The 27,923-nt window shown below is 40.5% G+C and overlaps 1 protein-coding gene across 6 annotated transcripts; it reads left to right on the top strand.

The window, feature by feature from the left end:
* The first annotated feature begins 1,625 nt into the window (after positions 1 to 1,625).
* LOC135498950 (calexcitin-2-like) lies at positions 1,626 to 27,791 on the top strand. Of its 6 annotated transcripts, none has more exons than XM_064789508.1 (6): positions 1,626 to 2,181; positions 20,110 to 20,162; positions 21,018 to 21,155; positions 23,878 to 24,019; positions 24,817 to 24,914; positions 25,852 to 27,791. In XM_064789508.1, the coding sequence occupies exons 1-6, from the start codon at positions 2,112 to 2,114 to the stop codon at positions 25,984 to 25,986; spliced, it is 636 nt and encodes a 211-aa protein (XP_064645578.1). In that variant the 5' UTR covers positions 1,626 to 2,111; the 3' UTR covers positions 25,987 to 27,791. The 6 variants fall into 6 exon arrangements, with proteins under 6 accessions (XP_064645578.1, XP_064645577.1, XP_064645576.1 ...); XM_064789507.1 differs by lacking the exon at positions 1,626 to 2,181 and adding an exon at positions 7,440 to 7,692; XM_064789506.1 differs by lacking the exon at positions 1,626 to 2,181 and adding an exon at positions 8,910 to 9,207.
* Positions 27,792 to 27,923: the final 132 nt, after the last annotated feature.

Raw genomic sequence — 27,923 nt, forward strand, 5'->3', positions numbered from 1 at the left:
ATTCACCTTTGCTTCAGTTCAGAAGGCTAGACTCCCTGGGAAGCCCATCCCGTCAGCCTAATTTGGTCTCCTTATGGACTGCCACAAATAACAGCGGGAATTCGTGCGTCTGGACGATAAGCCAATGGGCATTGCTATAACGAAACTGTAAGGACATTTTCTGTCACCGAATCAGAATGCTCGACGTTAACCGCTTTGGCGAAGCGCAGCTGATATTTATACACTTCATTCCGACACTTCATTTCTCCCGTGGCATAATGGGTATAGCTACGCACTGCGTTGTATCGTTATGTGAATAAACAACAAACAAAACGATAAAGTGCAAAAATCTTTGTAGGATAAAATCTCCGGTTACATAAGCTAACCGGTAATATGCCTACTTTAAACGTTGTTTGTGCTGATTAGCGAAAATTAATCACAAAATGTCATTCTGACTACAGCGCCCCTTCCAGCCAGTTGATGAACTATCGGCTCCGCATTCATCCGCCAATTCGTTGTGGTCATCGGTAGAAAAACTCCCAGAAAGCACACCACGTGTCGCAATGGTCAGGGTGAGGAACGAGGCCGGTCCACGTGTTCGTCGTTTAAGAATGGCAGGCACATAAGGATTTCACTTTATCAATGCGATTTCTTTTATTAAAGATTCGTTGCCAATAGACCAAGGTTACTGGGCAGGGAAATTGATAAAACTGACCATACTATATGTACTGATAGAAGTATGGTGGTCAGGTCACAAGTTATCAGTCCAATTCCAATGCCAACCACTATCAATTAACTTACCGCATCCTGAAGACTGACGCGTTTGAGGTATGAAGGTATGGAGGAACCTTAACCCTTTCAATGCTTATCATACTGGGGGCGGTCATGCTTCAAATTAATGAATTTCACACACTAGTTTATTTAGCAAAAACTCACCAGAACTTGGTCAGTTTTCTTTCAATGCTGACCCCAACCCAAACAAGAGACTGATGGCTTAAAGGGCGAACCTACCCCGATGCGGGCACGTTCGCCCACTTCGACAACGTTAACGTTCAATTAGTCGGAAGAATCAAGGTACACAATATTTCAATATTGTGTGAAATATGACCATTATTCTGAAAAGTAGGCGAACTAGCCCCTGTCTCCCCCGGAGCACTTTTGCGTTTGGCTACATGACCGATGACGACATCTGAAGGAGCTGATCTTCTGGAGAGTTGTATCAGCCGCGCCTGCTGAATGTGAGCAGTCGACAACTAGAGCTACACATAATGCAGGCCTCTTTACATAATGATTACCATTTTGACTCACATTCCTGGCTAATCAACCACATGTTGTCTTCATCAAGTCACAAACTACACCAGCTGTATTCATAAAATTATGAACCAATTGCTGCAGGTCTTTCCTGGCGGTGGCCTCGTCCGCTCATTTGAATGGGTGCCCCTATAGTGCCGGCCCCTCGCCTACACTATAGTTCTTAGAAGTATTTCTAGTGAAGCGGTTGGATTTACCCCCAAATAAACTGAACCAATACAATATGTAGGTGCATTGTGTCAAGTGCATCACAAACACACCCTGCTATACCGCCAGTGACAGGAAGAAGAGTCCAATGGTAAACGTACTTTGGGAACGACTTTAGAATTCCCGATCGGAAGTATAGGGGCGAATGAATACCGAATAATGAACAAGTAGCCTAACCCTAACCCTAACCCTTTAAACCGATTCACAACTTATATAGTGCGGAGGAACATCCGATCGGTAATTCTAAAGTTTAGCCGTACTTTGTTATTTATTGTGAACAAGTACAGTTTTCATTGCCAGCGACATACAATCTGAAATGAAAAGTAAGATTGAAATACCCTCCATAAAACAGGATATGATCAATGAACTTTTCTCTTGGGGTGTATAGCCCGGTATGCTTGTACACAGTGAAGAGGAATATTTTCACATGGGATGGGGATTAATCAATAAGTTTGTGCGGGTCGTATGTGCACAAATTACCACATACAGAACTGGTGTACTTCTTCCGCAAAATCACTGTAAGGAATTTGGGTAGCGTGAGTACGGAGCTTGGATAACACTTTTGGAATTTGGTTGCGTAGTGCAGAGGCCGGGATTGCTGCAAAGGTCTCATCATGGGCAACACTTCATCAGTGACTCCATTCAGGAAAGCTAAACTGCTCCACGAGTTTTACACATTCTACGGTAAGTAATTTTTATACGATTGCATCTTTTTTATTTGTTTATGCCTGAGAAGAAAACGGATTACCTTCTTAGTTTCAAGGCTTAAAAATAATATTTGCCTATGGGTTGACCATACATATAGGTACCAACATTTTGAGTAGAACTTGAAATCCTAGAGCAATTGAACTTCCTCAAAATAAAGTTAATAACAATTTTGTTTTCATATTTGGAGGCTGTTCTCTGGAAAACAAAGAACGGACTTCCGCACTTGACATTGGCATTCACTTTGTTTTGAAAGAGATTTAATTTCTTTAGGGTTTTATACTATAGCGAAATGGATGTGTCTATGGTCTACTCTTAGCGGAATGGGTGAATAGCTAGAAGTCTGAAACCCAATTAATAAAAAAAATAAAACTTTTGTTTGCTAACTTATACCAAGTATCAATTTGGGCTCCGTAAACAATGTTGAAGGTATTTCAGGTTCACAAATCTTCCTAACTATGAGAAACAAAGATTTTTTGGGTGCAAGGAATCAGCAAACCTGTTGACCTGAATAAGGGTCATTGCTACATGTAGGGCAAGCTAGCATTTTGAAGAAAAAAATCACCTATAGTTTATGAGTAAATGGTGATTTTATTAACAGATTTTTGCAATTTCTTCCATGGCAAAACTGTCTGTCTTTGCTGTGAGTTTTTTGCCCCCACCTTACACTACCGAAAATGCTAATAGGCCTAATTAGCTAAAGTCATGTAATATGAATTACATGTCATTTCACCAAGCTCTTACATCACTGTTTCTGGCTATGCTGGCTGCTAAATCATTTAGGTAAAGGGCGAAAAGTGTTGGAGAAAGACAGTCGCCTTGTCTTACCCCACATGATGTCTTAAAACTGTCAGTATAATCACCATTCATTCTCTCACGCGCAACCGTATTCGAGTACATCGATATTGTCGATTTCAGGTATTTTCCTCTGATGCCTTTACAGCGGAGTTTGTTAATCGGATACATTCTATCAACCATATCGAACGCTTTTGAGAAGTCAATAAATCCTACGTGGATAGACTTTTTCAGACTTTTCTATTTCTCACAACAGTAGTTAAACTGTATATTATATATATATATATATACTTTATTTCATATAAGGCCTCCGGCCCGTACAAAAATTACATATATTAAACAATCAAAATACAAACATAGCGGACATACACTGACTATAGTACATGTGGTAATATAAACTTCTCGCTTTTTTCCTTAGCTTTGAATAGAAAGTTTGAAACATTTCTAATGGTCAAAGTGGATTTGGAATTCATTGCGTTTATAAAGGATGCTATATGGTCCTCGCAAATTCTGTCTTTTCGAAAACCATTCTCTTCATCTACAAGCAAGTCATTGTTATCGATAAAGGCCATCAACCTGTTATTCAGCACTGCACTGTACATCTCTCTCATATGGTGGAATTCAGACTTATTCCTCGAAAGCTTAACGGTTCCGTTCTGTTTTTATCCGGTTTATGGAACGGGTTGATTATACTTTCGTTCCACATAGATGGTATCTTCCCGTGTTCAAAAACAGTGCTGTAGGACAATGGAAATTCAGGCCGAGACAATAGACCGTGTAATTGGCCTAGGCCTGAATTCTTCGAAAACTGCGAGGGAAGGGAAGAACGTTGTGTATGCTTATCATGTATCAAGCATTTGGATCCTTACTTTTTACATTCTTATTCTAAGTAGCTATTCTTCCTATCACAGTTACAATGAAGAATAATCGAAGTAAAACTGACACAGGCACTACGCCGACCTCACTGAACTGTCATATTGTGATCACAAATAGTAATGTTACACAACCCAGGCTAGCCAGTGTCATAGGTGAGCGACTTAGTTGACATCGTGAAAGAACTATATAATATATTGGCTGATAGTGGGAACTGGACGGTAGCAATATATAGGTCAATGTGGGGCAGTCGGGCCAAGCAAAGAAAAGCCAAGAATTTGAAAAATGTGGGTATTACGCACTAATTTCGCCCATTTGATGGATAATCTAGTGTTGTGCACCACTATCTTATAGTAAATCTGATCTGGTCACATTTCAAAATTCAACTTAGTACGTTTGGTCTGTCGATATTCTGAAAAACACTTTGTGAACCGTAGCCACCTGTTCATGCAGTCACGACGATAGACTCTATTGAATAATTGCATTTAGATGTGCTCTAAAGCGCAATCTAAAATGCAGATGTTATAATTCCCTAACAGTCACTATGAATAATTAATTGTATATCGCTAATGATGGCTGCAACCCGGGATTTGCTTTCCTGACAAACATTTATCAGCAAATTGCCAAGCAAAAGGTCCCGTTTTATAATATTAGCCTACATGTATTCTTCTGCACTCAGAGCTCATAACATGTTTCTCTGTTTCGTATTACATGTGCAATATTGCTAAGATTCTTGAAAGGTTCTTAACGGTAGTTAAGCCTCTTGACTTTACTAAGGAAAAACGATTTAGGTCAACAAAATCTTGCTAACATACCCCAAACGAAACCAAATAAGACATTAACCCTTTCAGTTTAAGGATTGACAGTTTAAAAAAGATTAAGACTGCTCCAGTCGAACTTAACTGTGAGGAGGTATTTACTGCAGCTTGATGTGCTGTATACATGTATATGACATCATGGTTCTGACACTTTCAATGAAGTGCTAATATGTCAGTCTTTTGGAGGTGAGGTTCGCCCATCAAAGGGCCTATTCTCTCAAACCAAGCATTCTACAAGACTAAAAATGGGTTGAAAAAGAATTATTTTATCCTCCTCGTTCAATGGCGTCAACGCTAACGAACGCCTATCGTATTGTATGACCTCCTGATAACGAGGTCTAACAGTTAGGCGTTCACGTGGACGTTTCGGGGGCTTTGCGAGAAATCCCTATTATCTGATCAGCTGCGCTTGATGATAATCTGTTTATATTTCAGCCCACAATCAATGTGAGATCAAAAACACTGATTATTTACATTGTGCCATCACATAACTACCAGGACATCAACTATGACAATGAGCTGACATGCGGGCTAGATGTTATCATAAAAGCTGGTTTTCCATTGGAAACACGTACTGCATACATGGGCACTAGCGAGTATGTTACCCCGAGCCCAGGCCTGCTACTACTCGTACACTTGCCCCTCAATATACTTCCAAAATAATACCCTCTCTTCTTCCACCCCTCCCTACCGCTAGTCATATCCGGCCCTTACCGTAACCCTGAAGCAAAAGGGCCTTTGTATCGTGCAGTAGTTTTCCACAAGTATCTTTTCTTCCTATTTAAAAAAAAAACTACGAATATGGCCAACAATTCATGTAAATTTACCAACGAGCACCAACTTGTATTTTGTGTTATGCACACATTTCCCGGGCACTTTCCAACGTAGGCTGCTCGGTAAGTTGGAGTGCCTGCCTCGAATACAAAATATAGCATTAAGATTTCCCGGTCAGCTTGGTAACTGATTCCCCCGAGTGTACATATACAGAGTAACTGAAAATTCAAAAAATGCTTCTTGTCATAAACTGCAGTCTCGAGAATTTTGTAGACATTTCGTAGATGGCATTGACAAAACCCTTAAAATCATATCGGTGTACAGTACAGTGGCTTGCGTGTTGCTCTCCTTTTAAAGTGTCATTCGTCCGGTTAGAATTCTGAAAAAAGAAACAGGTTATAAATGACCAAATGCATAGTAAAACAAATCTCCTGCCATGGTGACGTGTACAATGTTAATCAGGTATTACGTGTGAGTTTAGTTAATCCTTCATGTCAGATCATGCAACCACGACCTTCACGATACACCGCCCCGGTACTCCACCCACAGAACTCATTGTGACACTGTGCTCCGAGATCTGGAGTTCACCTGGCGACCAGTAACACCCGATTCCTGCTCGGGGAAGTGTCGAAAAAGTGAACGTATGTCTCGCAATAGAAAATGCAGGTCATGCGAAGGAAAGACACCCGGTTGATCTCCGCTTCAAGATGGAAAAATTAGCATTAATATAATCTAAACTTGATAAAATGGAAGATACTTAAAATCAAATGTAGGAAATATTGTGTTGTGCCACCGATACTCCGGCCGACCTCATAGCTGTTCCAAAAAATAAATCGAGCACATCAGCACTGTACCACACACAATGCCCACAGGAGCACCATACCAATGCCAGAATAAACCTCACCTGCAGCCTGGGATTGTGTCTACATTATTTTGAGCTCCCCTTTAGTGTGGTATTAATTCATTAAACAACAGTCGGTAAACAATTTTTAATGCGTATAATTTGAACTTTCCATGTCAACTGACATATGGCAGGTGCCAATGATTATTGTGAAAATTATTCAATTTGCCAACGATTTTACAGATTTTACGTATCAGATGCAAATGCACACACGCTAGCCCTGTACATGCGATTACACGTATGTTGTATTACATACTCTAGTTTCACGGCGGTCTAAGATCGGTAGATAGTATGTGCATTATCTTTCAATGCCATCAAGCATAGTTTAATCTATGCTTGAAGCCATTCAGTAGTTTCATTCGGCCTGTGTTAAGAATTTGCCATTGCTGGCTTTAGCCTGACCGACCCCCACAAAACGTGTTTCAGTGGAGTCGATATAATCATACTCTAACCTCGTTCCGATTTATGCAAGGGTTGTTCAGTTGGCTAGAACCTGAAATCCTGAAAGAACTCTTTGATACAAAGTGAATTTCTAGGGTGGGGATGTGTTATCTGTATTGTTTTCGATGTCCAAGGTTAATATGGGTTGTCAATTTATCTTGGAGGAGTTCTGATCACTTTAGGGTTTCAGGGTCTTGCCAAAATGGTGGTACCCATTGTCAACCCCAAAGACGCGATTGCTCGTCGTCAATACATTTTTGTGGTGAGTTGCATCAGCATGAAATCGTCGTGTTGGAATAGCTTGATAGATTTATCAATATTTTCTAGCCTCACAGGTCTTTAATGGGCATTCACTTCATTTTGAAGGCGTTCTAATTGCATTAGGTTTCAGGTTCTAGCCAAAATGGGTTGCCTTTGGTCAAACCTTAACCTTTGTACCACAATTGTCTACGATACGGTTGACCAGTCATCGACGCAAGCCACTGACACTGAATCTGCACTACAACCCTCGTGTACATGATGGTGCATCAATACAAAACCGTTGACTTCCATAAATTAACTGCAATAAAACAGAGAGTCCATTTATTTCCAGCCAAACATAACGTAATTGCACACATTGCCATCTGTGGCCATTATTGTTTTGAATGATATTACGGAGAACCTGCAATCTACTGCAATAATCAACCCCATACCGGTGTGGTCGAATGTAATATCGTGCAGATAGAGATTTTGCATATCAACGGGACATTTGCAAGGGACGCCTGTCACCATAGTCAGTCATCGGAAGGATTTTCTTGTCTCTTTGAGGAAAGATGGGCAACATCACCAGCTTCGAATTGTCCCAGTTCAGGAGGAATAAACTGCTCGACGAGTTTCATATATTTTACGGTAAGACAATATTACCTACAGGGTGAGCCATAAAAATGTGTTAAGCGACATTTTCCATTTACGCAATATCTTCTGTGTTCCGAAAATGAAAAAAGTGACTGAGCTCGTAGTTAATCACACATATGTATATGATGGCCTGCTTCACTAATAATGTAGGGCATTCGGCTTGTATTCTATCAGTATTCTACTATGATTGCCTGCAGGCTGAGCCTTTAAAAGTGTGTTTAGCCACTTTCGCGATTGCTTGGTCATGTTTTATGGTACAGGATTGTGAAACCATCACCAGCCTTAGCCTCAGCTAATAACACGCATGATACCATGCTTCAATAAGAATGTTGGCATTCCGCTTGCAATCTACCAGTATTCTACAGTAAGACATCTTTGCCTACATGGAAAACAACATCAACGCGTTTGCAACATCATGCTGCAGGATCATGTTAAATATCAAGCGGACCGACCATGTATCAAATACAACAGTGAACTCACTGGTGAAGTGCACCCCCCTAATACATTGTGTGCACCTCCGCCAATTGACGTTCCTGGGACACATTTTACGGATGCCAAGCAATGAGCCAGCTAGATTGTATGCACTATACCAACCGACGCAGGGCAGGAGACGCCCTGGCCGCCAGCGAATGCCTTATCTGACGTATATCAAATCTCTCATAGGACCGCTGGAACCAAAACAAATTGAGGAATTGGCCCAGGAAAGGGTTGGTTGGAGGAAACTTGTGACCGCCTGCTGCGCAGTCGATCGATGATGATGATGATGACAGGGTTAGCCATAGAATAAAATGTGTCTCTATTAAATAATGCGAGCGATATTTTTGGAGATCCGCATTTTTTCATGAAATGCAATTATACGCTATAACGGTATGCAGTTATTAATTATCATGCTTACGAATTTGCTTTAGCATTTGTGGATCTGTCTGCACAGTGGCCGATTTGGAATTTATATCAATTAGGTACATGCATATTTAAAATATTCAAATTAAATTTATTCTTTTTATTTTTTACAAATGGCCTAGGCCATTAACTTCAAATTAATTTCACCATGTTTATTTTACAGCAAAGTTATTCAAATCCCATTGTGTGCATGATGAATAACTAGCCTCCTCTAAATCGCTGTTGTAGCAGCTTTACTAAATTTGATCCCCTATTAAAAACATCTGTTTCCAAGTGGACACCTGTCAAATTCACTTAGGGCTTGGGTCCAAGCAGAGAAAGGCGGATTTCGTCCTGTTAGGAAGTTTCGTCACTAATTTTCAAAATATCTTTGTAGCAATCAGTGTATGTAAGATACACTTGTTTGGATAACACGTTTAAATCGATTTCATCCCTTGCGATTTAGGAAGTGGGGACCTCTTGCTTAGCAACAATAGGCCGATAGCTAAGGATTAAAACCATAAAAGGAATAGTTTTTGTCAGCTTTAAAAATGGGCAACAACTGCAGCAGCTATGAGCTAACGCCATTTCGAAGAGTAAAACTTTTGTATGAATTCCGCACCTTCTATGGTAAGATTATATTTATTCACTTTTTTCATTTTCTGTTATTTTTTGCAAGCCAAAATCAAAATGGTTTTCGTCCACCATTGCTGGATGTACGGTCTGATCCAATGATGCATGGTCCCATTTCTGAAGCTCTTCGCGGTTCGAAGGGAATAAAAGTTACATTTCTTTTGTTTCTGTGAGCAGACGACAGAAAGTGCCTCGCTCGCTTTGACTAAAAATGCCTCATTTTCATGAGATGGTCCCATTCACCTCGATCAACCCCTGTAACAATTGTGCGACCAAAACGCATATATACTTATGTTCATGTAGGTAGCTGGAAATTCCCAATTATGACTCGAGATGCACTCATTGTATCCTCAATAAGCTGGAGTTAGCAACTGATTATCAATTGATACCTGACCGAAGCCAGAAGTCTCCATCTTAAAGATTACAATCATGTACTTTTTTCACCATTATATGAAAATATGGGAACAGGCGGCACTGTGTACAGTTCCTTAAAGCATAGGTACTTTTAAATAGACCTCCAGACTAGACCTCCAGACCATTGGAGGTCTATTTAAAAGTATCTATGCTTTGAGGAACTGTACACAGTGCCGCCTGTTCCCATATTTTCATACCTTTTTCTAGCATTAAGTCACTTTGCCTGAAGGAATTAAGGCCTACCGTATTGCCTAATACGCCGTTTAAATTGTCTTTAAACAAAGCCCGCTCGCACCTTAGCCTAAATTCCGTTGTTTAACTGTCTTATCGAAGGGTTATGTGGGCAAAAATATTGATGCCATCGACCCCCACGAAACAGCTTGCATGAGTGTCAATAGGCCTAAACCAGCAGTGGTAAAGAAGAGTAAAAAATATGCAAACGGAGATACATTGGAGATACAATATGTTTATTTCGTACATCAAATTGTACAGATTTACTGAACTGGTGGATTACATAACTTTGTGCGTGGTGCAACGTGAACTAATGCATTTACGTACAGGCCTAGTGGCCTAAATAATGAACTGGTCATGGCACAATGTCCATCTCGGAGGTACATAAGAAAATTATAATTCGGTCAATTCCCCAAAGTCTCTCATTCTCAAAAAATCTCCAATCTGTTCAGCAATCCTGTGTTGTCCCTATCAATTTCTCTAAACATGTCTCAAGTATTGTGTATGTGATCGCTATCCCAATCATATTTGTGAAAAAGCCAACAATGTAATTGACCCTTCGATGATGTAGATTTCAATTTGACTGTAAACAAATCGATATTCTACTTTGAATTGCACATCCCTTGTCTATTAGTTTGGACAGATGTTCAATAGCGTAGATTTAAAGGTACGATATTCTCTAGCCAAGAGATATGATTTAACACATTTCTTTATTAATTTGGTATGTACTGTTATCAGTAGCTGACCAAACGATCAAATCTAAGAATCTTGACAAATTTACACAATTGTCCTCAAGTAGTGTCTATTCCTAAAAGAATAATAGATGCCTTCCATATTACATTTTACCATCAGCATATTTCTTTAATGTTGCAGTAGGCCTAGACAACGTGTGATATGTGATGCCTAAGCCTATATTGAACCAGATTGCCATTAACATAGCACATCACTGCACATCTTGATAGTAGCGTATTATTTGGTTTGGTGAAGATAGATTCTGATTTGGAAGAAAATGGGTAACTCACAGGCTAAAGTTACTTTTGGATTAACTAAATTTAGGCGGGCTAAGATACTGCATGAATTCCGCACATTCTATGGTAAGAAATTCGCTTTCCTTATGCCTATCTTGCTTCATGTCGCGTATGGTTATATTGGAAATTTGATTGTCAACGTGTATGCCGCAGCGGATGCTTTGGCCGAGTCGATCAAGTCTCGTTCTTCTTCATTTCTGGTAATTGGTGCCCCGAGTTATCGCCATGATATACTTACTTACCTATCGCCTAGTTGATATGATCCTTGCTCGTTATCATAAACTATTTGTTATTGACTATTTGAAATGAATTTCAACGAGTAAGCTTACTTGTTATGTACGTTATCAAATGTACATCGCATCGCTGTATTCATGTACAATGTGCTGTGTCGGCATTATTTAGCCAGTTGAGACGCATCTGTTACCATGTGTAGCTATTACATGTAAGAGAGGCGTATTCTACAGATGCTCCTCAACCGGTTAAGAGCATCGACACAGTATTTGGGGTAAGCTTACATTTTGAAAATCATACATGTATCAATGGTGTTTCTCCGCGTACGTAAAGTACACTCTTAAAATAAAGTTTTTTTGAGCTTCTGAAAATACAGCCAACACTGGTATCCATCCCCAGGAGTTTTTCGGAGAAATGACTAACCCCTTAAGACGTTTGAGTTCGTATAAAACCTCGAAGGGTGTTCATTTCCCTGAGAAACCTCTGCGGGGGCTTATTTGTCTCCCCAAAACTCTTGATTTTTAAGAGAGTATATATGAATACAAATATGTGAGAGTGGCTGCCATGTGTTGTCGTATCATGCAAACATGCCATTAATCTAATGACAATCGTGTGTGACACATCGACTTGTATCAATGTCGAATCAACTGTTGCATCCAGTACTATTCATTGTGATGTGTCCATAGTGCATCATGCTCGTAGGCATTCTCACCAGTGAAATGATAACAGTCTGACAACGCGTTATCGATCATTATCCGCCTTGCTCCTGTTTGCAAGAAAAGTATCCACTAAAGTAGTTGGAATGGGTAATACGCAATCACCTGGCTCCATTTGGAATAGGCCATCTTTCGAATTGACTGGGGGCGAGCAAAACTGATGCACGAGTTTAGATTCTTTTGTAAGCTACATTTTTTTGTATTTACAGAGTGTAAGGTAAAGTCACGTGGTACAATTGTAGCCCCGATACAATGGGGCCGAGACTGCATGCTTCTACATCGAGCATATAATTGTCCCATATTGTGGCTCAACATTTTCGCTGTACATGATCGAGTGAAAGGACCCGGGATAGAGTGTCTTGGATGCAAAAGATTATGTTATGAGCAGTTAATCTCTGAGTTATCGGCGGCTTTTGCCTATATAAGGACAAATTCCTTAATCCGTCACCACAGGCCAGAGACGGGCAGTTTTTCCAGGGCAGGCATTTTAGACTGCTACACCGGTCTTTCCAAAAGTCGAGCAAAAGTACCAACATACCTGCCCAATCACTAATAAGCAAAGACCAGATAACATGGCTTACCGGTTCTGATTACTGAAGGGCGCTAGAAAAAGCGAGACTTTCTCACCAATAAAAGAACGCGTTTTATCTTCGAATTTGAAATGATTAAAAAAAAAAGACGGTATCTGTTGATATTGTACTTTATGTTATTTACTCAGATGGCTCAGGTGTGTGCTTTTCCCAATGCTCTGATACTGCCCGAGACAATACGATGGTACAGGTATAAATCAGCACATACTATGCATACTGTGGGGGACAAACATCCTGGGAGTGTCTCCTTCATTTGAAATGGGAAATACCCAATGCGGAGTTCGAAAACGGGACTTTAAGCTGTCTCAATTCAGGAGGGCGAAAATTCTGAGCGAATTCCATTCTCTGTTTGGTGAGAAATTTACCCTTTTTTTGTCAGAATTAACCCATTTCTGGACTTTCTGCGCATTCCTCCATGCTATACGGTTTCTCTCCTTCCGCTCCACCACATAATGTAAAGTGTGTTAAACCGTTCGTTCAAACAATGTATCATTTGGGATGAAATATTATGCAACTATATAGGAGAAAAAGTACAAGTAAAATATGCCCTTTTGTATTAATTGAATTACATATGTATTCACATGTAATTACATATTAATTAATTAAAACACACAATATCACTTGTGCATTTTCCTTGTTTATGTAAATTGAATATAGAGCAGAAAAATTTCGCGTGCAGGACATTTTCGCGAATTTCACGAGTAAGACACGATGGCGTAAATTTTCTGCCGCGAAATTGTTCTCTTCTACATTTCTTATTTGCATATATTACGAGCCATACGATTGTCTGAATTAAATGACCAATGTGGCAGGGAGTTGTATTCCTAATAAGAATATAATCACGTAATACCATATTAGGCACACTTAGAACTTTTATTTAGTGGCCACATACAGTGCAGTAGTATAAATGCCAGTACTATAGCTTAATCCTCATAGGCCTTTTTTTAAGAGCAGTTAAGACTTGCACTAAATGTTTTGACTTGAAGGAATACGTTTAGAGAATTCGTGATGTGTTTTGAAGGAATTTTGCCTTTTAGTATCCTTGGTCTCTTTGGAGGGATATTTCGAACGAGGCGAGAGTATGATGCCACATTGTCTGTGTTCAGGAGGCAGAAGCTAATGCACGAGTTTTATAACTTTATTGGTAAGCGAACATGCAAGATACCTTTTGTAGAATGCGACCAATTAGACCAGTCAAAAGTTAGAGTTGTTGGTGTGACATTCATCATTATTTGTGACCCGTCACAGCGAAACCAGGCGCCTGGTTTTGCTGTGACGGGTCACATTTGTCATTCTCGCTGTACCACAGAATAACGTTGGCCCCACTCAATTTCAAGAGCAAACTGGGTGGAAAAATTTAAGAGTGTTGATGAAAAGGGACAACTTGGGCATGAGATATGTTAGGATTGTTTTGTTGGTAAAAATGGCCTGCAGCAGGACTGTGATCTCTTCGGCCTACATGTCTGTTGATAGTGGTCTAAATGGGCGTGAGTGTGAAGGATAGGGATTTTTTGTGATTTTACTTATGTGTACTTCTAGTCACATAACGTACAACATCAGGCACCTATGATCAAGTCAGACCAGCTCCACTTTTCTCACTTTTGAGTGGACTACATAGGTACCGTTTTATTCACACTCGTGGTTTTTCTACCTTTATTTTTTGTCTCATGGCGTCGACTGAAAAATATCGATGACCATGATTTGACAGGCATTAATGACTGGTTATGTGACGCAATAGGGGTCGACCTTGATAAGGCCCTTCTTTCAAAATCAACATAATGGTAGTCGATCTTATGTACATGTACATGACTTTTCCCATTCACCCATATATGCGGTTTTGGGAGCTACATGACATACATGTAGTTGGTAATATAAAAGGCCAATTCAGAGAATGGCCAAATTGCATAATCTCACAGGGATAATTTGGGGTCATCTCGATTTCGACACATATGTCACATAATTTGTAGCCATGTTTGCTAACATTGCGGAGTGTTGCCGTTCTGTGATGTTTGAGGGTTACATGCAATATTTCATAATTGGTATCACCAGGGAGAATTTATAGCACGGCCGTGTTAAAAATTCCCTGATATCGTCGACACGTTGGCATCCGGTGACATAATACCAGTGAAAGGTCGGTATCGCCAACACGGGTGGTGATTTTTTAAAATACTGTTCAGTTTGTGGCTAGCATTGTAGGGGATTAAAAGTTACCAAGAAAATGGGCAACGCAAAGTCAAGGGATACAACCGAAAATGGTAACGCAAATTCGAGGGGAAAACCAGTAACGGGCAACGCGAATTCAAGAGATGATCCTAAGTTATTCGCGCTGTCTTCTTTTAGGAAAGGAAAGCTCATGCACGAATTCCATCATTCATTTGGTAAGAGATTCTAATGAAGTTCCGCTTTACGCCTGTTTGGGTTAGTTGTGTATTTAGTTGACCATTATAAGGTAGTTTACGGTTGGTCACCACCTGCTAGTGACTAAACACATTTGTCTTCAGTTGACAAACTTTTGTAATCAGCTTACCAGCAAGATCGGTTTATGAACTTAATTGGCCAGCTGACTGAACCAGTTTGACAAGTCCAGCCTGGTGTCTTGCTGGTCCGAATACTTTACAGAGTGATCTCTGGAGGCTTTCACACGAAGTGCTACCTGCGGTGTCTGCAGATGATGCCTCGCTTTCGAGAGTTGTGCACCGGAGGTAATGGGTGTGATTATAATAATTATGAGACTTACAAATGCATATAGCGCTAAATCCAACTGGTTTTATTAGTTCAAAGTGCTTCACATTCAAAGCGCTTCGCATCAGATCCAAATCCATATCACGAACATTCCCGAGTACTCGGCTTCGGCCTTACCCTGGAATGTACGTTCGATCCGTCATCCCAGCTTAAAGTTGATGTTGAATTATTGAGAAAAGCTCTGAAAATCGAGGCGCCTTCGTTGATGCTGTCCAAGTCAATTTTCCTATTAATGTTGTTGCTGTCAATTGTACAATTCATTGCCATTTACGAAACGCTCATCATTGAGTCTAGTTACATTGTATATTACTTTCAAATAGCGTTTGCATTAGCAAACCATTACAAAGTAGCTGCAGATATTTGATATGTCGAATGTACATGGACATGCCAATGTTCACGTACACTACTAGTATGCCAATGTCCATGTACATGCCAATGTTCATGTACACTACGAGTATGCCAATATCCATGTACATGCCAATGTTCATGTACACTACTAGTATTGAATATACAAAACAAGATATATCTCAGCTCATTTACAAAGTAGCTGCATATATTTGATATGTCGAATGTACATGGACATGCCAATGTTCATGTACACCACTAGTATGCCAATGTCCGTGTACATGCCAATGTTCATGTACACTACTAGTATTGAATATACAAAACAAAATATATCTCAGCTCATTGGTTGATTAGCAATAGGGAAATTCTCAATGGGACAAACTGCAGATCATTTTGTCTCATCGTATTTCCCACTGGACCCCAGACTGTACTCTCAGCCATGCGATATTTCTTTCGAGCATCTTCCTCATTACAAGCTATGCAATGTTATCAAATTCAGCTGTGAGTGTGGTGTTTTAAATGAATTTTTGGGGGATATTTTTTTTGTTTACCGATGTCTTGTCTGACGGATCAGCGCACATAGGGTATATGACAAACAATAGTACATGCGTTGTGCACATTCGTGAATCTCTTCCTTATATCTCGACCTTGATACTGTGTATATGCAGTGCTTGATATTGCAAGTGCAGTTCTCACATAGTCATGATAGTCAAACAGTGACAGGCCTGTGCATTGAGTATTATGCATAGGCCTTGTCCATATAGGCGAAAATCAATTATTTCTATTGATTTCTTTATCGAGGCCGCATCTGCTTCAGGAATATTTTTTTAGTAAACATGGTAACTATATGCCCTGTTTCAGGATCAATGACATGAGAGCTATTTGATAGATTACGGGGTAACCATAAGCACCATCATTTGGGCTAGAAGGCTTGAAATCCTGAAGTCATTAGCTCTTTCAAAAAGAAATGAATGTCAATTTCAAGGGCGGAAGTCTGTTCTTCGTTTTCCAGAGAACAAACAGCCACCCTCGACATTGGCTTTCACTTCATTTTAAAGGCGTCCTAATTGCTAAAGATTTCAAGTTCTAGCCAAAATGGCGGTGTGTTATGATCAACCCATGATTAAAGTTGTGTTACTATATAAGATTGTTTATCTTTTGTCACCTGCGCATCACGGGTAGCCAAACGGGTACATAATAATGTGCAGTTTGAAAAATAAGATTCTTCGTTCAGATTTTATCGAATATTCTTACAAGTACTTTGTAACGATTGTACATGTACATGAACACAAAACAGAATAAGACCTTAACTGAGAATCAGTCTTAAGATTACGCAGGTCGATAATTCAGATAAGATGTTTTATAAAATTCTCAGTTTTAAAATGAATTGAAACAGGCATTCCCGCCATTACATGCCGTATACTAGCAGCTCGGGTGGCCCTCGCCAATAAAAGGTGAACACAGGGGTTCGAGACGAAAGAACACGTTCCCATGTTCTTGGCATGTTGTCAGCAGTACTTGAGGATATGGGAGTCGAATACTGCATTTGATTATTGTGAAAATCAGCACAGTTTTGTGGTTTTGCATGTACTGTACGCTGTATGTGAATTAGCACCATGTTGATGAAATGGTTCGGTCGGCTGTTTCGTGTGACCATTACAGTACATTATAAAATGACTTCAGAGTATATGCGCCATGTGTGTTGAAATGACTTTCTCATAAAATGGCAACACATGTAAATAATTATAGTTTCGCTGGAAGGCAGAATCCCATCTCTTTAGGGTATGTAGTAGTGCAACCATCAACTTCCACTTCAATTCTTCTATCGCTAAACGTATCCATGTTTATGACGTAAATAATGTGGTCTGAATATTGGGCAACATGATTTCAAGCTCGCAGCTCGCAGCTCGCAGCTCGTAGCTCGCTGCTCGTAGCTCGCATTTTTTGTCATGAATTGGTCCAGAAGGCATGCTTTTCTGCCAAGTAATATCGAGATGGCCGTACTGTACACTATTCCTCCTTTCAAACACAGAAAAGCCAGCAAGCGTATAAAAGTACTTGCAAGCCCTTTTCAGCAATTGATTTTCAAAATCTGTGGGTATGAAATGACTGTTGAGTACGCAGTCGAGTAGATATCGAAAATGTCAAGGGGCACTGACCGTTTAACTCTAGAAATTTTGGAACAACACAGTCTCCTTCGATATTTGCAGCTTCTACAAATGAACTGTCGGCTCGTTCTATTTGCCACCTGCACACAACGAGTTCCTCTTTATAATCAAACCAATGAAATTCGAAGCTACAACCAAGGAGCCTGCCGAACTTCAGGTCCAGGCCAAAAGTGGTCCTCACTGCAACCTGTGCGAAAGACCCCTCTTTAAAACCGCTGTCGCCATGAACCGACTGATGGCAACCACATGTTCATGGGCAGTACATCAGAACGTATGCGGTGGGCTGTGCGCTTGACGATCTAATCAGAACCCAGAACAAAAAGGCCATCTGCTCCAAATACGAAGAACGTAGTAGTTGTATCTACATGTATACAGGATGCAATTATGGTATTGTGCTATGTCTTACGTCCCAAAGTGGGGTGCCGTTATGGTCTGACTTTGTTTGTGATTTATTTAGAGCCAACATGGCCTCCCTATTTGACGTATTGTGCTCTTTTCGTCAACAGAACAGATACTTTGCAGTCATGTACCAATATACAAGTAGTTCCTATTAAGGAACTAGCCGAAACTATATCATGGTAGGCCTATAACAATTGGTTTTCAATGAACTCCGTCTCTCGATAATGACGAAGGCGTGAAATAACCTAAATCTTAAAATAAGATGCCAAAATATGGCACTTTTGGAAACTCGATATACGCCGACTGGTTTCACTTGGAGTACACGTTATGCCTAGCCAGAGTCTTTCAATACATTTTGTTAAACTACTCTGGCTGAGCTAACACAAAATGCGTGCGTAGAAATTTGCAGCACTTTCCCAACTCTAATAAATACATGTATCACATATCTAATATCTGATGCGAACTCACAGTACAATGTACAATGACATATGAGCTGTTAGTTTTATTATTACTTTATCGATTTGTATCGTGTAAATACGATGTGCAATAAGATGTATGGTCGGTTCCAAAATCTGTATATGTGCCAGAAATGTAGGACGAAACCCGAGTCTGTTCCATTACATGCATCGGATGAACGCGGACGTTGTCTGCCTTTCGAAATCTTGGGGAGGGAAATCCATCAGTCACTGCTGGGGAATTGGGAGGAAATGCCGATAAAGATGGTTCTTCTGTAAGGGCTGCGTGTTCGTTTATTTCTGAAATATATATTGCTGTAAGTGGCCGATCCGGCAGATGATGCCTAAATGTTACACTCTATTGAAAATTTCCTGGTAGAACTTTGATATTTCATTGAAATAGTCGCGGTATGTAGATAATTTTCTTCAACTACGCCATGAGGTGAAACCCTAGTTTAGGGCAAAGCCTTTAAAACACCAAATTTCTTTTCCAGTATGATTAGCATTGCTTCATTCCTTCAGCAGTGGCAGCTTCCTAGCCAGTGAATAAAAATAGCAAAAGCATTACTTCTGAGTTTCTGACGAGTCCGCAAAATCACGCCGTTATTTTATTGTCGATTACTACATGTACATGTTGTCGTGTTGGTTATAGGTGATTAAATGTGACCCATCACAGCAAAACCAGTCGCATGTCGCTCTGAGCTTGGCAGGTTGAGACGGACTGTTTATTCATTTCTCGATTGTGTGCCCTTTGTGAAATATGAGCACATCAATTTCTTTCATTATATCCTGGTGTCATTTAGGCTTATCTTCTGTGCGACATGCGCCTGGTTTTGCTGTGACAGGTCACAAATGGGCAATAATGAACTATAAAAAGAACTGCTGTCTAACTACTCTTGTTTCTCACTCCTAACGTTCAGCCAGATCTCCACATATGCACATTTCTAGGCCCGTAATGGGTACACAGTAAAAAAGTACAGGAAAAAAGGTACGGAAAGAAAGGTACAGGAAATAAAAGTGCAGGAAATAAAAGTACTGGAAATAAAGGTACCGGGGAAAAAGTACACAAAATGGCAAAAATAGGTAAAAAAGTACACTTTTTTTTAAGAATATTATTCTCTTCAGCTGGTTCAGCCTCGGCCTATGTCTTAATCTTCTCTTGCCCATTTTTAGGCCTTCTATAATCCTCTAGTATTTGAATGTGAATAGCAATAGTTGTAGACGGAAATTGAATGGGGTTAAAATGCTGGGTGTCTTACACCTATTTAGGCCTAAAGAAACTTACTCCCGTCGTGGGCCTACCAAAATACAAAATTTAAACATACACTGGCTTACTACAGTGGACGTTAGGCGTGCGAAACTAGAGTATTTGATTACATGTACGCTATGAGGTTGACGTTCAGTTCAGCGTGTTGCATCACATGTACTAATCCGGTATTTTCACGAAGAACTCCAAAGTGACGTACATCGGCATTCCTCCGTGTGCTCCAACTGTTATCAATCAACACAGTAATCATGGTAATTTTTGTTTTTATCATTGTTATGGTAATGACACTTGTGTTTCTCTTTTCTTCTTACAGATATCACGCAAGATGGCGAGCTAGACTGGGCTGACTTCAATCAAGCAAGACAGGTAACCTTTGGTTGAGTGGATTTTTTTAGGTAGATCAGGCCAAAAGTACTTGGCTTAACTGTAACAGTGTGATTACAAAAAAGTTCGGGCCAGCCACTTGTTACCCCAAAAATGGCGCTATCAATGAAAAGCACGCATTTTGGCACATCACGGCATATTCTGTCCAGAGAAAGGCGTGTTGAGGCGCGTTTTGGCGCCTTCCCAAACATGTCAGAAATATTCCATCTTATTTCAAGGCTCAGTGATTTGGCTCAAATCCCAGTGCACATCTCCCCCCACCCCCCCCCCCCCCACCCCCATTTTATTCTTGCTTTGTATTGACAGGGATGCCCTTGGAGTTTTCGGACCAACTTTTGAGGGTGTGTGCACTGGGATGTGAGCCAAGTCACTGAGCCATGAAATTAGATGGACTATTTCTGACGCGTTTGGTAACGTGCCAAAACGTGCGGCGACGCGCCTTTCTCTGGAAAAAAGCGTCATGATGTGCCAAAACACGTGCTTTTTGATTGATCGCATCATTTTGGGCCACTAGCTGAGCTGTAGGGTGCTTTCGCAAAGCCCCCGAAATGCCAACGCGAATAACGCGTATCAAATTGTTCGACTGAGCTGATCTCGATGTCGAACAATGTCAATGGGACAGGCAGGACACAAATGACATCCGTCCTGTTTCGCGTCATTGACGCGCAACGCGTATTTACGCGCGACCTATTTAATTTAATACGAGCAAATGAAGCAATTTACGGGCTGTCAATTGTGATTTGGACTGTATCTAGCTCATGATGTGATTACGGTATGGGGTTGACTGCGATTGGCTTCAATTCGTAAAATGTTGAAAGCTCACTTTTTCTTTTTCAGGAAATATGCGAGATGAGCGGGTGGAGCCCGTCTTCCAAAAATTATGTTGAAACACAAGATATGTTCGTAAAGATCTGGAGAAGTTTACAGAAGAAAGCGGACTCTGATTTAAATGAAAAGATTAACAAAGATGAATGGGTAAGATAATGATGCCTTTTAGACTTTTTTCAGAAGTAAATGTCATTGTTTTTTGGGGGCTGTGTAAAAATTATTGGGCCGATTTCTTTAAAGCTTGAATTTTCTTCAATCTGACTTTGAAAACCAACACCATTTTCAGGTTAGAGACTGGTACATAGGGCAAAAACAAAATTTCTTTCGAGCCCTTTGCCGCTTTTGTGAGGTGGATCAATTTTTTTTCCAATGGATATTTTTCAGTGAAATCTTGCACATCTAAAGATATAAATGAAACAACAGTTGAAGATTTTATCAAAATTCATCGAGAAATAAGAATAAAATATCTGGCTTCCTTAGCCCTGGATGGAAAACCCGGCCGTGGAGACCCGTAAAAGGTAATTGAAGTCCGGATACAGCCCTTGTGGACCCTACTCACATACGATAAAAGGATTAAACACGAATACACACGGGAGAAAATCGTAACCATGGTTTTCTCTTCCTTACATTCGCCAACACCATTACGATTACAGACCCCTGAAGATAAAACCATTCGTTCAGCTCTAAAACGCCTTTTGGAGCTGTACGAATTATCAACATTCTGTCTTATAATCCTCAGATAAGCAAATCAGTTGTGTGATCGTCCAGTCACGAATGAAAATAACATTTACTGCGGCGATTTTGGAGACAAGACAGTTCGTCTACAAATGTATTTTTCTTTTTAAAATTTAAAATTGTCTGAAAAATAACGCGTTTATAACTATTTAGTTCGACCAGTGTTGGTCATATCGCGTGCTGTCCTTTCAAAAAAAATATTTGAAAGACTCTGGTTTTATGAATGAATGAATGAATATAAGAATTTCTATAGCGCCTGAATTAAAAGAAAAACTTAAATTCTCAGGCGCTTTACAAAACAAAACACTCCCTGAAAAGGTGTTGTTTCAGGAGAGTTTTGAAAATGTCTATGGAACCAGCAAGCCTGATGTTGGGAGGTAGCTGGTTCCAAAGAACCGGTGATGACTTGTAAAAGGAACGGTCACCAAAGGTTTTGCACTTAGTGCGAGGGACCACCAAAGTTGGAGCAATAACAGAGCGGAGATTGTAGGTGGAATGGTGCCTCAGTCTGACCATATCACACAGGTACGCAGGTGCGACTCCATGTATTGCCTTATATGTAAATAAAAGCACTTTGAAAACAATCCTGTATTTAACAGGAAGCCAATGGAGTCGCATGAGAACCGGTGTGATACGATCAAACCGCGGCACCAGACACACAACGCGAGCTGCAGCATTAAAGTGCACGCTGCAGTCTGGAGAGTTGATGTGTAGAAATGCCATATAGAAGGGAATTACAATAATCAATGTGAGAAGTGACAAAGGCATGAACAAGAGTAGTGGTTGACTCAGGACTGAGGAACCGTCGAATTTGGCGGATCTTATAAAGACCCAGGAAAGCCTTGGAGCAGACCCTACTAACATGGGTTTCCATAGACATGTTTTTGTCAAAGTAAACACCAAGGTTTCGTACCGATTCGACAGGTGAAATTGAGGCCTCCCCCACTCTGATTGGACCCATATCTACCTTCTGGAGCATTTGTCTAGAACCGATAAAAATGAATTCTGTCTTAAGATCATTGATGAGGAGCTCGTTCTCGATCATCCACGCACGGACATCAGCTACACATGCTTCCGTTTCGCACACAGCTCTCTGCTGGTTAGTAGATGCCAAAGGACGGAAAGACATAGCTGATTGTCGTCTGAATAGCCATGTGCATCTGGCAAGTGACGTGAAATGATGTGATAAAGCCTTGACATATAGAACAAAAAGAGGATGGGTCCAAGGCAACTGCCCTGTGGAACACCACAATGGAGTGAAAAATGCTTAGATTTGCTACCATTGATGACGACACACTGCTCTCTATTAGAGAGATAAGACTTCAGCCACTGAAGGCAAAGGCCAGTGACGCCAAAATCTGTCTCCATGGTTTGAAGCAATATGTCTACATCAACCGTATCAAACGCAGCACTTAGATCTAGCAAGACTAGCAAGCAGACTTCCTGATTGTCCATTTTCATAAGAATGTCACTTTGAACCTTCAGAAGAGCAGTCTCTGTCGAGTGGTTCTTGCGGTATGCGGACTGGACTGCTGGTAGTGGGGCAGAGTTATCACTGTGGACCATTAGCTGGTCAACTACTACCCTCTCAACAAGCTTAGACACAAATGCTAAGTTGCTAACCGGCCTAAAGTTGGAAAAGGTCCGATCAAGTCCTGCTTTCTTTGACAAAGGCGATACCAGGGCACACTTCCATTCAGTAGGAACTCGAGCATCCTGTAGCGAGAGATTCACGATGCGAGCGATGACTGGTAACAGAGAGTCAACACATAGCTTAAGCATCCAGGTTTATCTAACGCGCCCATTGTCCGAGAGCTGATAGTCCATTGTAATGCTCGCCTATCTGTACATGCTTCCCGAAATTGGTGACTTGCATTGGAACTAACTTTTTCCCCTTGTCCGTCATCAAAGGCATTCAAGTGTGTTGGTCAACCATGACTATCTCCTTTGTTCCTTCACCATCAGACCTAGTTTCCCCTTATGACATCACTATTTCGGACACCCAGCGCCCCATTTCTGGTAAGGTGTATATGCTCAGGGATTAGGCTCACGGAAGAATAGGCCCAATCTTGGGAGGACCTGAATTGTTCGAATATGGTTCTGAGAGCCTGTAAACGTAATGACCTTCTTTCAGGTTGCCATGTGGGAGGCCTACGGCAAAGAACAATTCGATGAAAATGAGCTGGCCAAGAAAGAAAAACGCCAGCCCAAAAACATGTTCCCTGATTGGTTGGAAAAGTATATAGAATACAAGTTTAGATTATACGACAGAACAGGTAAGTTTCATGTACCATGAACCACCGAAATTGTGCCAGTGTTTCATTTTCGCGGATATTCGCGAATAAATGAGATTCGCCAACAAAATCGCGAATTTTTTTGCTTCGATAAACCCGAAGGAAATTTCGTAATCCACCCGAAGAATTGTGAATTTTTTTCAGAACTTTTCGCGAATACATGTAGCAAAATCATAAGAGCTCGAACATTTTGTGCCTCACAGTATATTAAGTACAATTTAACAATTATTAAGCATTCCCACTTATTGTAGAAAGCTCTGATAACATTCCTAACAGATTCTTGCCTCATATTTTAAAGGACCATTGGCTATATCAAGGGCAATATTACCCACCTGTCGGCTGCCCAGTCACCTCCTATTCTACATAAGCAGTTTCCATCAACAAATTGAAAAAAAAGGAAAATTCAAAATCTGACTGAATTATCACCCTTTTACGATATTGACTCCGATTTAACCCGAGTTAGCTCTCGATCCTATCCATGTGGAACGATGCACTAGTGAGGCGTGATTTACCCTGTGACGTCTCGGTGCCGATATCGGTTCTTCCGACGTCACGCTGATGGCACTTGGTTTCCCCGCAACTGCGACGATAATAGAAATGAGGTTGCAACGTAATACCTGGTTGACTTGAACTAGGATCTCGGCGCGCACTCACGTGGCGGGAAAGTGCAATAAAAACGCGCCCATTCCTTTAAATGTATTTTCATGCACACAAACAATACATACAATAGTCTTGCAAGATTCCTAGTTAAGATCTTTTTGACCTTGATCTTCCTGCAGGTGATGGCGAGCTCGACGCAGACGAATTTGCCTTTGTCCTTGAAAAGTTTAGAATCAAGGAGAAGGACGCAAGGCAGGCATTTACTTTATTCTCAGAGGTAAGCATCTCATTTGGGACATGCGCCACGTTATACTAGAGCAAGTCAAATACAAGAAGTGGTTATGTGCAAAACGCGCCATAACATGCAAGTGCCATTTTTACCATTTTGAGTAAAATGGCTTTTTTCCGCGATGCTTCAAATCAAATAAAATGGCACCAAAAATGTGTATGATGTTACAGAACGCGCTTGCAAAGACATTGTACAAAAAATAAATATTATTTTGATTGAGAAAAAAATAGATAGAGATGTATAAGGGATATGGAGCGTTTTCCCAAGAAACCTTCTGTATGGAGAGTTTTGGGCAAAAACGAACTTATTTGAATATGGATCGTTTTGCACACAGAGCTACTTTTCCTCTGGCAAATGCATGGGAAAAGAAGCATAACTAAAGCTGGATTGTACTTTGAAAAGCATTCCGCGAAATTACTATTTATAGCTCACAAGGTCATTTGCATAAGATATTGATGTCGTTTTAGTCACGTGACAGTCGGACATTGACACTTATTTCGACGCATTTGAGCTTATTTCAAAGTCAATTATCTTTGACCCTGCATTGTTTTTAGCATGAATGATACCATAGAGTCAGAGAGAGAAATATTCAGAACAATTATGTAGTATTTCCAACACTCGGACATGTGCCAGATTGAATCTAACTGCCCGAAAGCCTGAATCCATTACGAAACCGCATGTTTGTCCGACATTGCCTGTAATTCAGCGATGGGGAAATAGAGGGCAGCAGCTGCAGTGACGTCATCTTCGCGGAATGCTATTCAGTGACCGACAGCTAGTGTAGGTTGCAGGTCAGCTCATTTTTTTAATGAAATGGCATACACGTACGGAACCTTTTGCATATAAGCTCTTCGCACAATTTATTTGTTATGCTACTCTTGAAGTTAGTTTGATATAGCGACCCATTCACCTTTCTCTCTTTCAGGCCAATACTAAACGCGTCGACTTGCCGTACTTCAAAACTCTCTGTTACCAGTATTATCTCTCGGAGGACCCCGCTGACCTTGGAAATTTCATCACAGGCAAGCTACATTTCGACACAGAAGAGGAAGAAAAGTAGTAATCCACGCATGCGTATTCGGATATCGTCTTCTTTGAATCGTTTTCTAAGATGCGCTAGGTGGCGCGTTGTGACTTATAATGCCACCTGAATTTGTTAAGTCTGGCTATTGCTTCTGGCGATAGTTACTGGGGTCAGTCAGAAACGAGTCGGGCATTTTTGAAATTACTTTATCTCATGTTCTCCTGATGCATTCCTCTTGATTTAGAATGTATTATACCGTAGTTTATCCCCTTTTTATATTGTGAACTTGCTTGATAGTATAGGGTCTTTCGCTCGAAAGAAATAACGGATAGCACAGCCGCTTTCACCAGCAGTAGTTACGGCGATAACATGTGTATGCCTTGGGTCAACGTGGGTAGACCTGGCAAGTGTTTTCAATCATTATATCTGCCAGCCAAAGTACCCATGGGTCTAAAATCGGATTATCTAAGATGTCGGCAAAAATAACAAAAAACAAAGATCTAAAAAATACTCATTTTTTATGTGAGTAGCGGCAATAATGTAATTTTTAGTAAGCTTTTCCAACCTTTCACTCAGACTAGCGACTGTAGTCAGTGACAACTCTTTTTTACGCGTATAGGCGAACAGAACGTGAAACTGGCCTTAGCATAGTCGTTAGGCTAACAAGGGATTAAGAATGCTCACTAAATGGTAATAGTACGAATACATGTATATTTCAGGCAATGCAATATTAATCGTCATCAATACTAATGCTGCCAGTTTTCATGAGCTCTTTCCTTCGATTTCGTGATCAAGTACTTTTATTCATGCTTAAAATAAAAGCAAGCCTATTCCTGCCAGTAGCAATTGCATTTTTTTTGCTGAGGCTGTTAGCGGTTTAGAAGCCGCTGTACATGTGGTTATGTGGTTACAGGGGTATTTGGGCTAGTCGTCAAGAAGTCGAACCCAATAGTCGACGGCGTGTGACTTTGGCATTTCTTTTCTAAATCGCTTTTCTATATATATATATATATATAATGTAGTAACAGCCGTTCTGACAGCCGCTCAGCGGAGAGTTTATCGGCGGTGAAGGATGGATATACGCACAACGACGGTAACGGCATGACGCTTGTCATGAAGTAAGTACTTAGCCAGCATGCAAATACTGTACTGCATCAAGTTCATAGTCAAGTAAAGGCTGTTATCATCTCAAGTAAGAAACAACTGTGACACCGTTGTACTGTTTTTTGGTCTGTTCTCCATATGCAGTGTTTCAATACCGAAGACACCTTACAATGGTGTTTCAATAGTGGAAACAGAGAAGATGTGTCAATCTGTCTTTCAGTGTTTCCAAACAATGTGGTAAAACACTCCGAAACAATAACACTCAAAAACATGACACCGGTGTAATATCAGTGAGTGTTTCTTTGTGCTAGAAGTTTACCCTATTATAAGGGCCCGAGTGGTAGTTTTTTGATTAGTGTTCGCTTAATCCGTGAATAGGCCAGGGGAACAAGCAAGATGGGAAACACTGAAAAATGGGGAACCGCCACAGATGTAACGCCTGTTCTTTAGCTTGCCTGTACTGCTGTGCAGTTGAATCTGCATTATTAATGGGAAGGCCCATGGCAAGGCGTCCCAATCTTTGTTTTCCCTAACCAAAAGCATGGTAGATGCCGAAGTAATGATGGATCGCCTGGCACGGTCTGTAGGGTTTCGAACAATTTCATACTCCTCTGCATTTTCATGGTAATCTTATAAATATCTTTGTATCATATTTATATCTGGACTCTTTGGGAAATGGTTTTGGTCTTGTTCAACTTTATCTCATTTTTTGAGATTTAATAAACACATTACTATTATCACCTCTCTCTGTGTAGATTTATTTGAACGAACGTTGAAAAAACTGGCATGCATGCCTGTTTAGAAGATCGGTCGCATAAAAACAAACGAAAAACAAACAGAGAAAGGACAGTACTAAACTCATCTGTTTT

This window comes from Lineus longissimus, chromosome 14 (assembly GCF_910592395.1).
Source record: "Lineus longissimus chromosome 14, tnLinLong1.2, whole genome shotgun sequence".
NCBI lineage: Eukaryota > Metazoa > Nemertea > Pilidiophora > Heteronemertea > Lineidae > Lineus > Lineus longissimus.

Excerpts from the sequence above, each read along its gene's own strand:
- LOC135498950 (XM_064789503.1), top strand. The coding sequence starts at position 14,639 with ATGGGCAACGCAAAGTCAAGGGATACAACCGAAAATGGTAACGCAAAT. Across the intron at positions 24,020-24,816 it reads TAGATTATACGACAGAACAG|GTGATGGCGAGCTCGACGCA; the intron begins GTAAGTTTCATG and ends ATCTTCCTGCAG. Across the intron at positions 24,915-25,851 it reads CATTTACTTTATTCTCAGAG|GCCAATACTAAACGCGTCGA; the intron begins GTAAGCATCTCA and ends TCTCTCTTTCAG.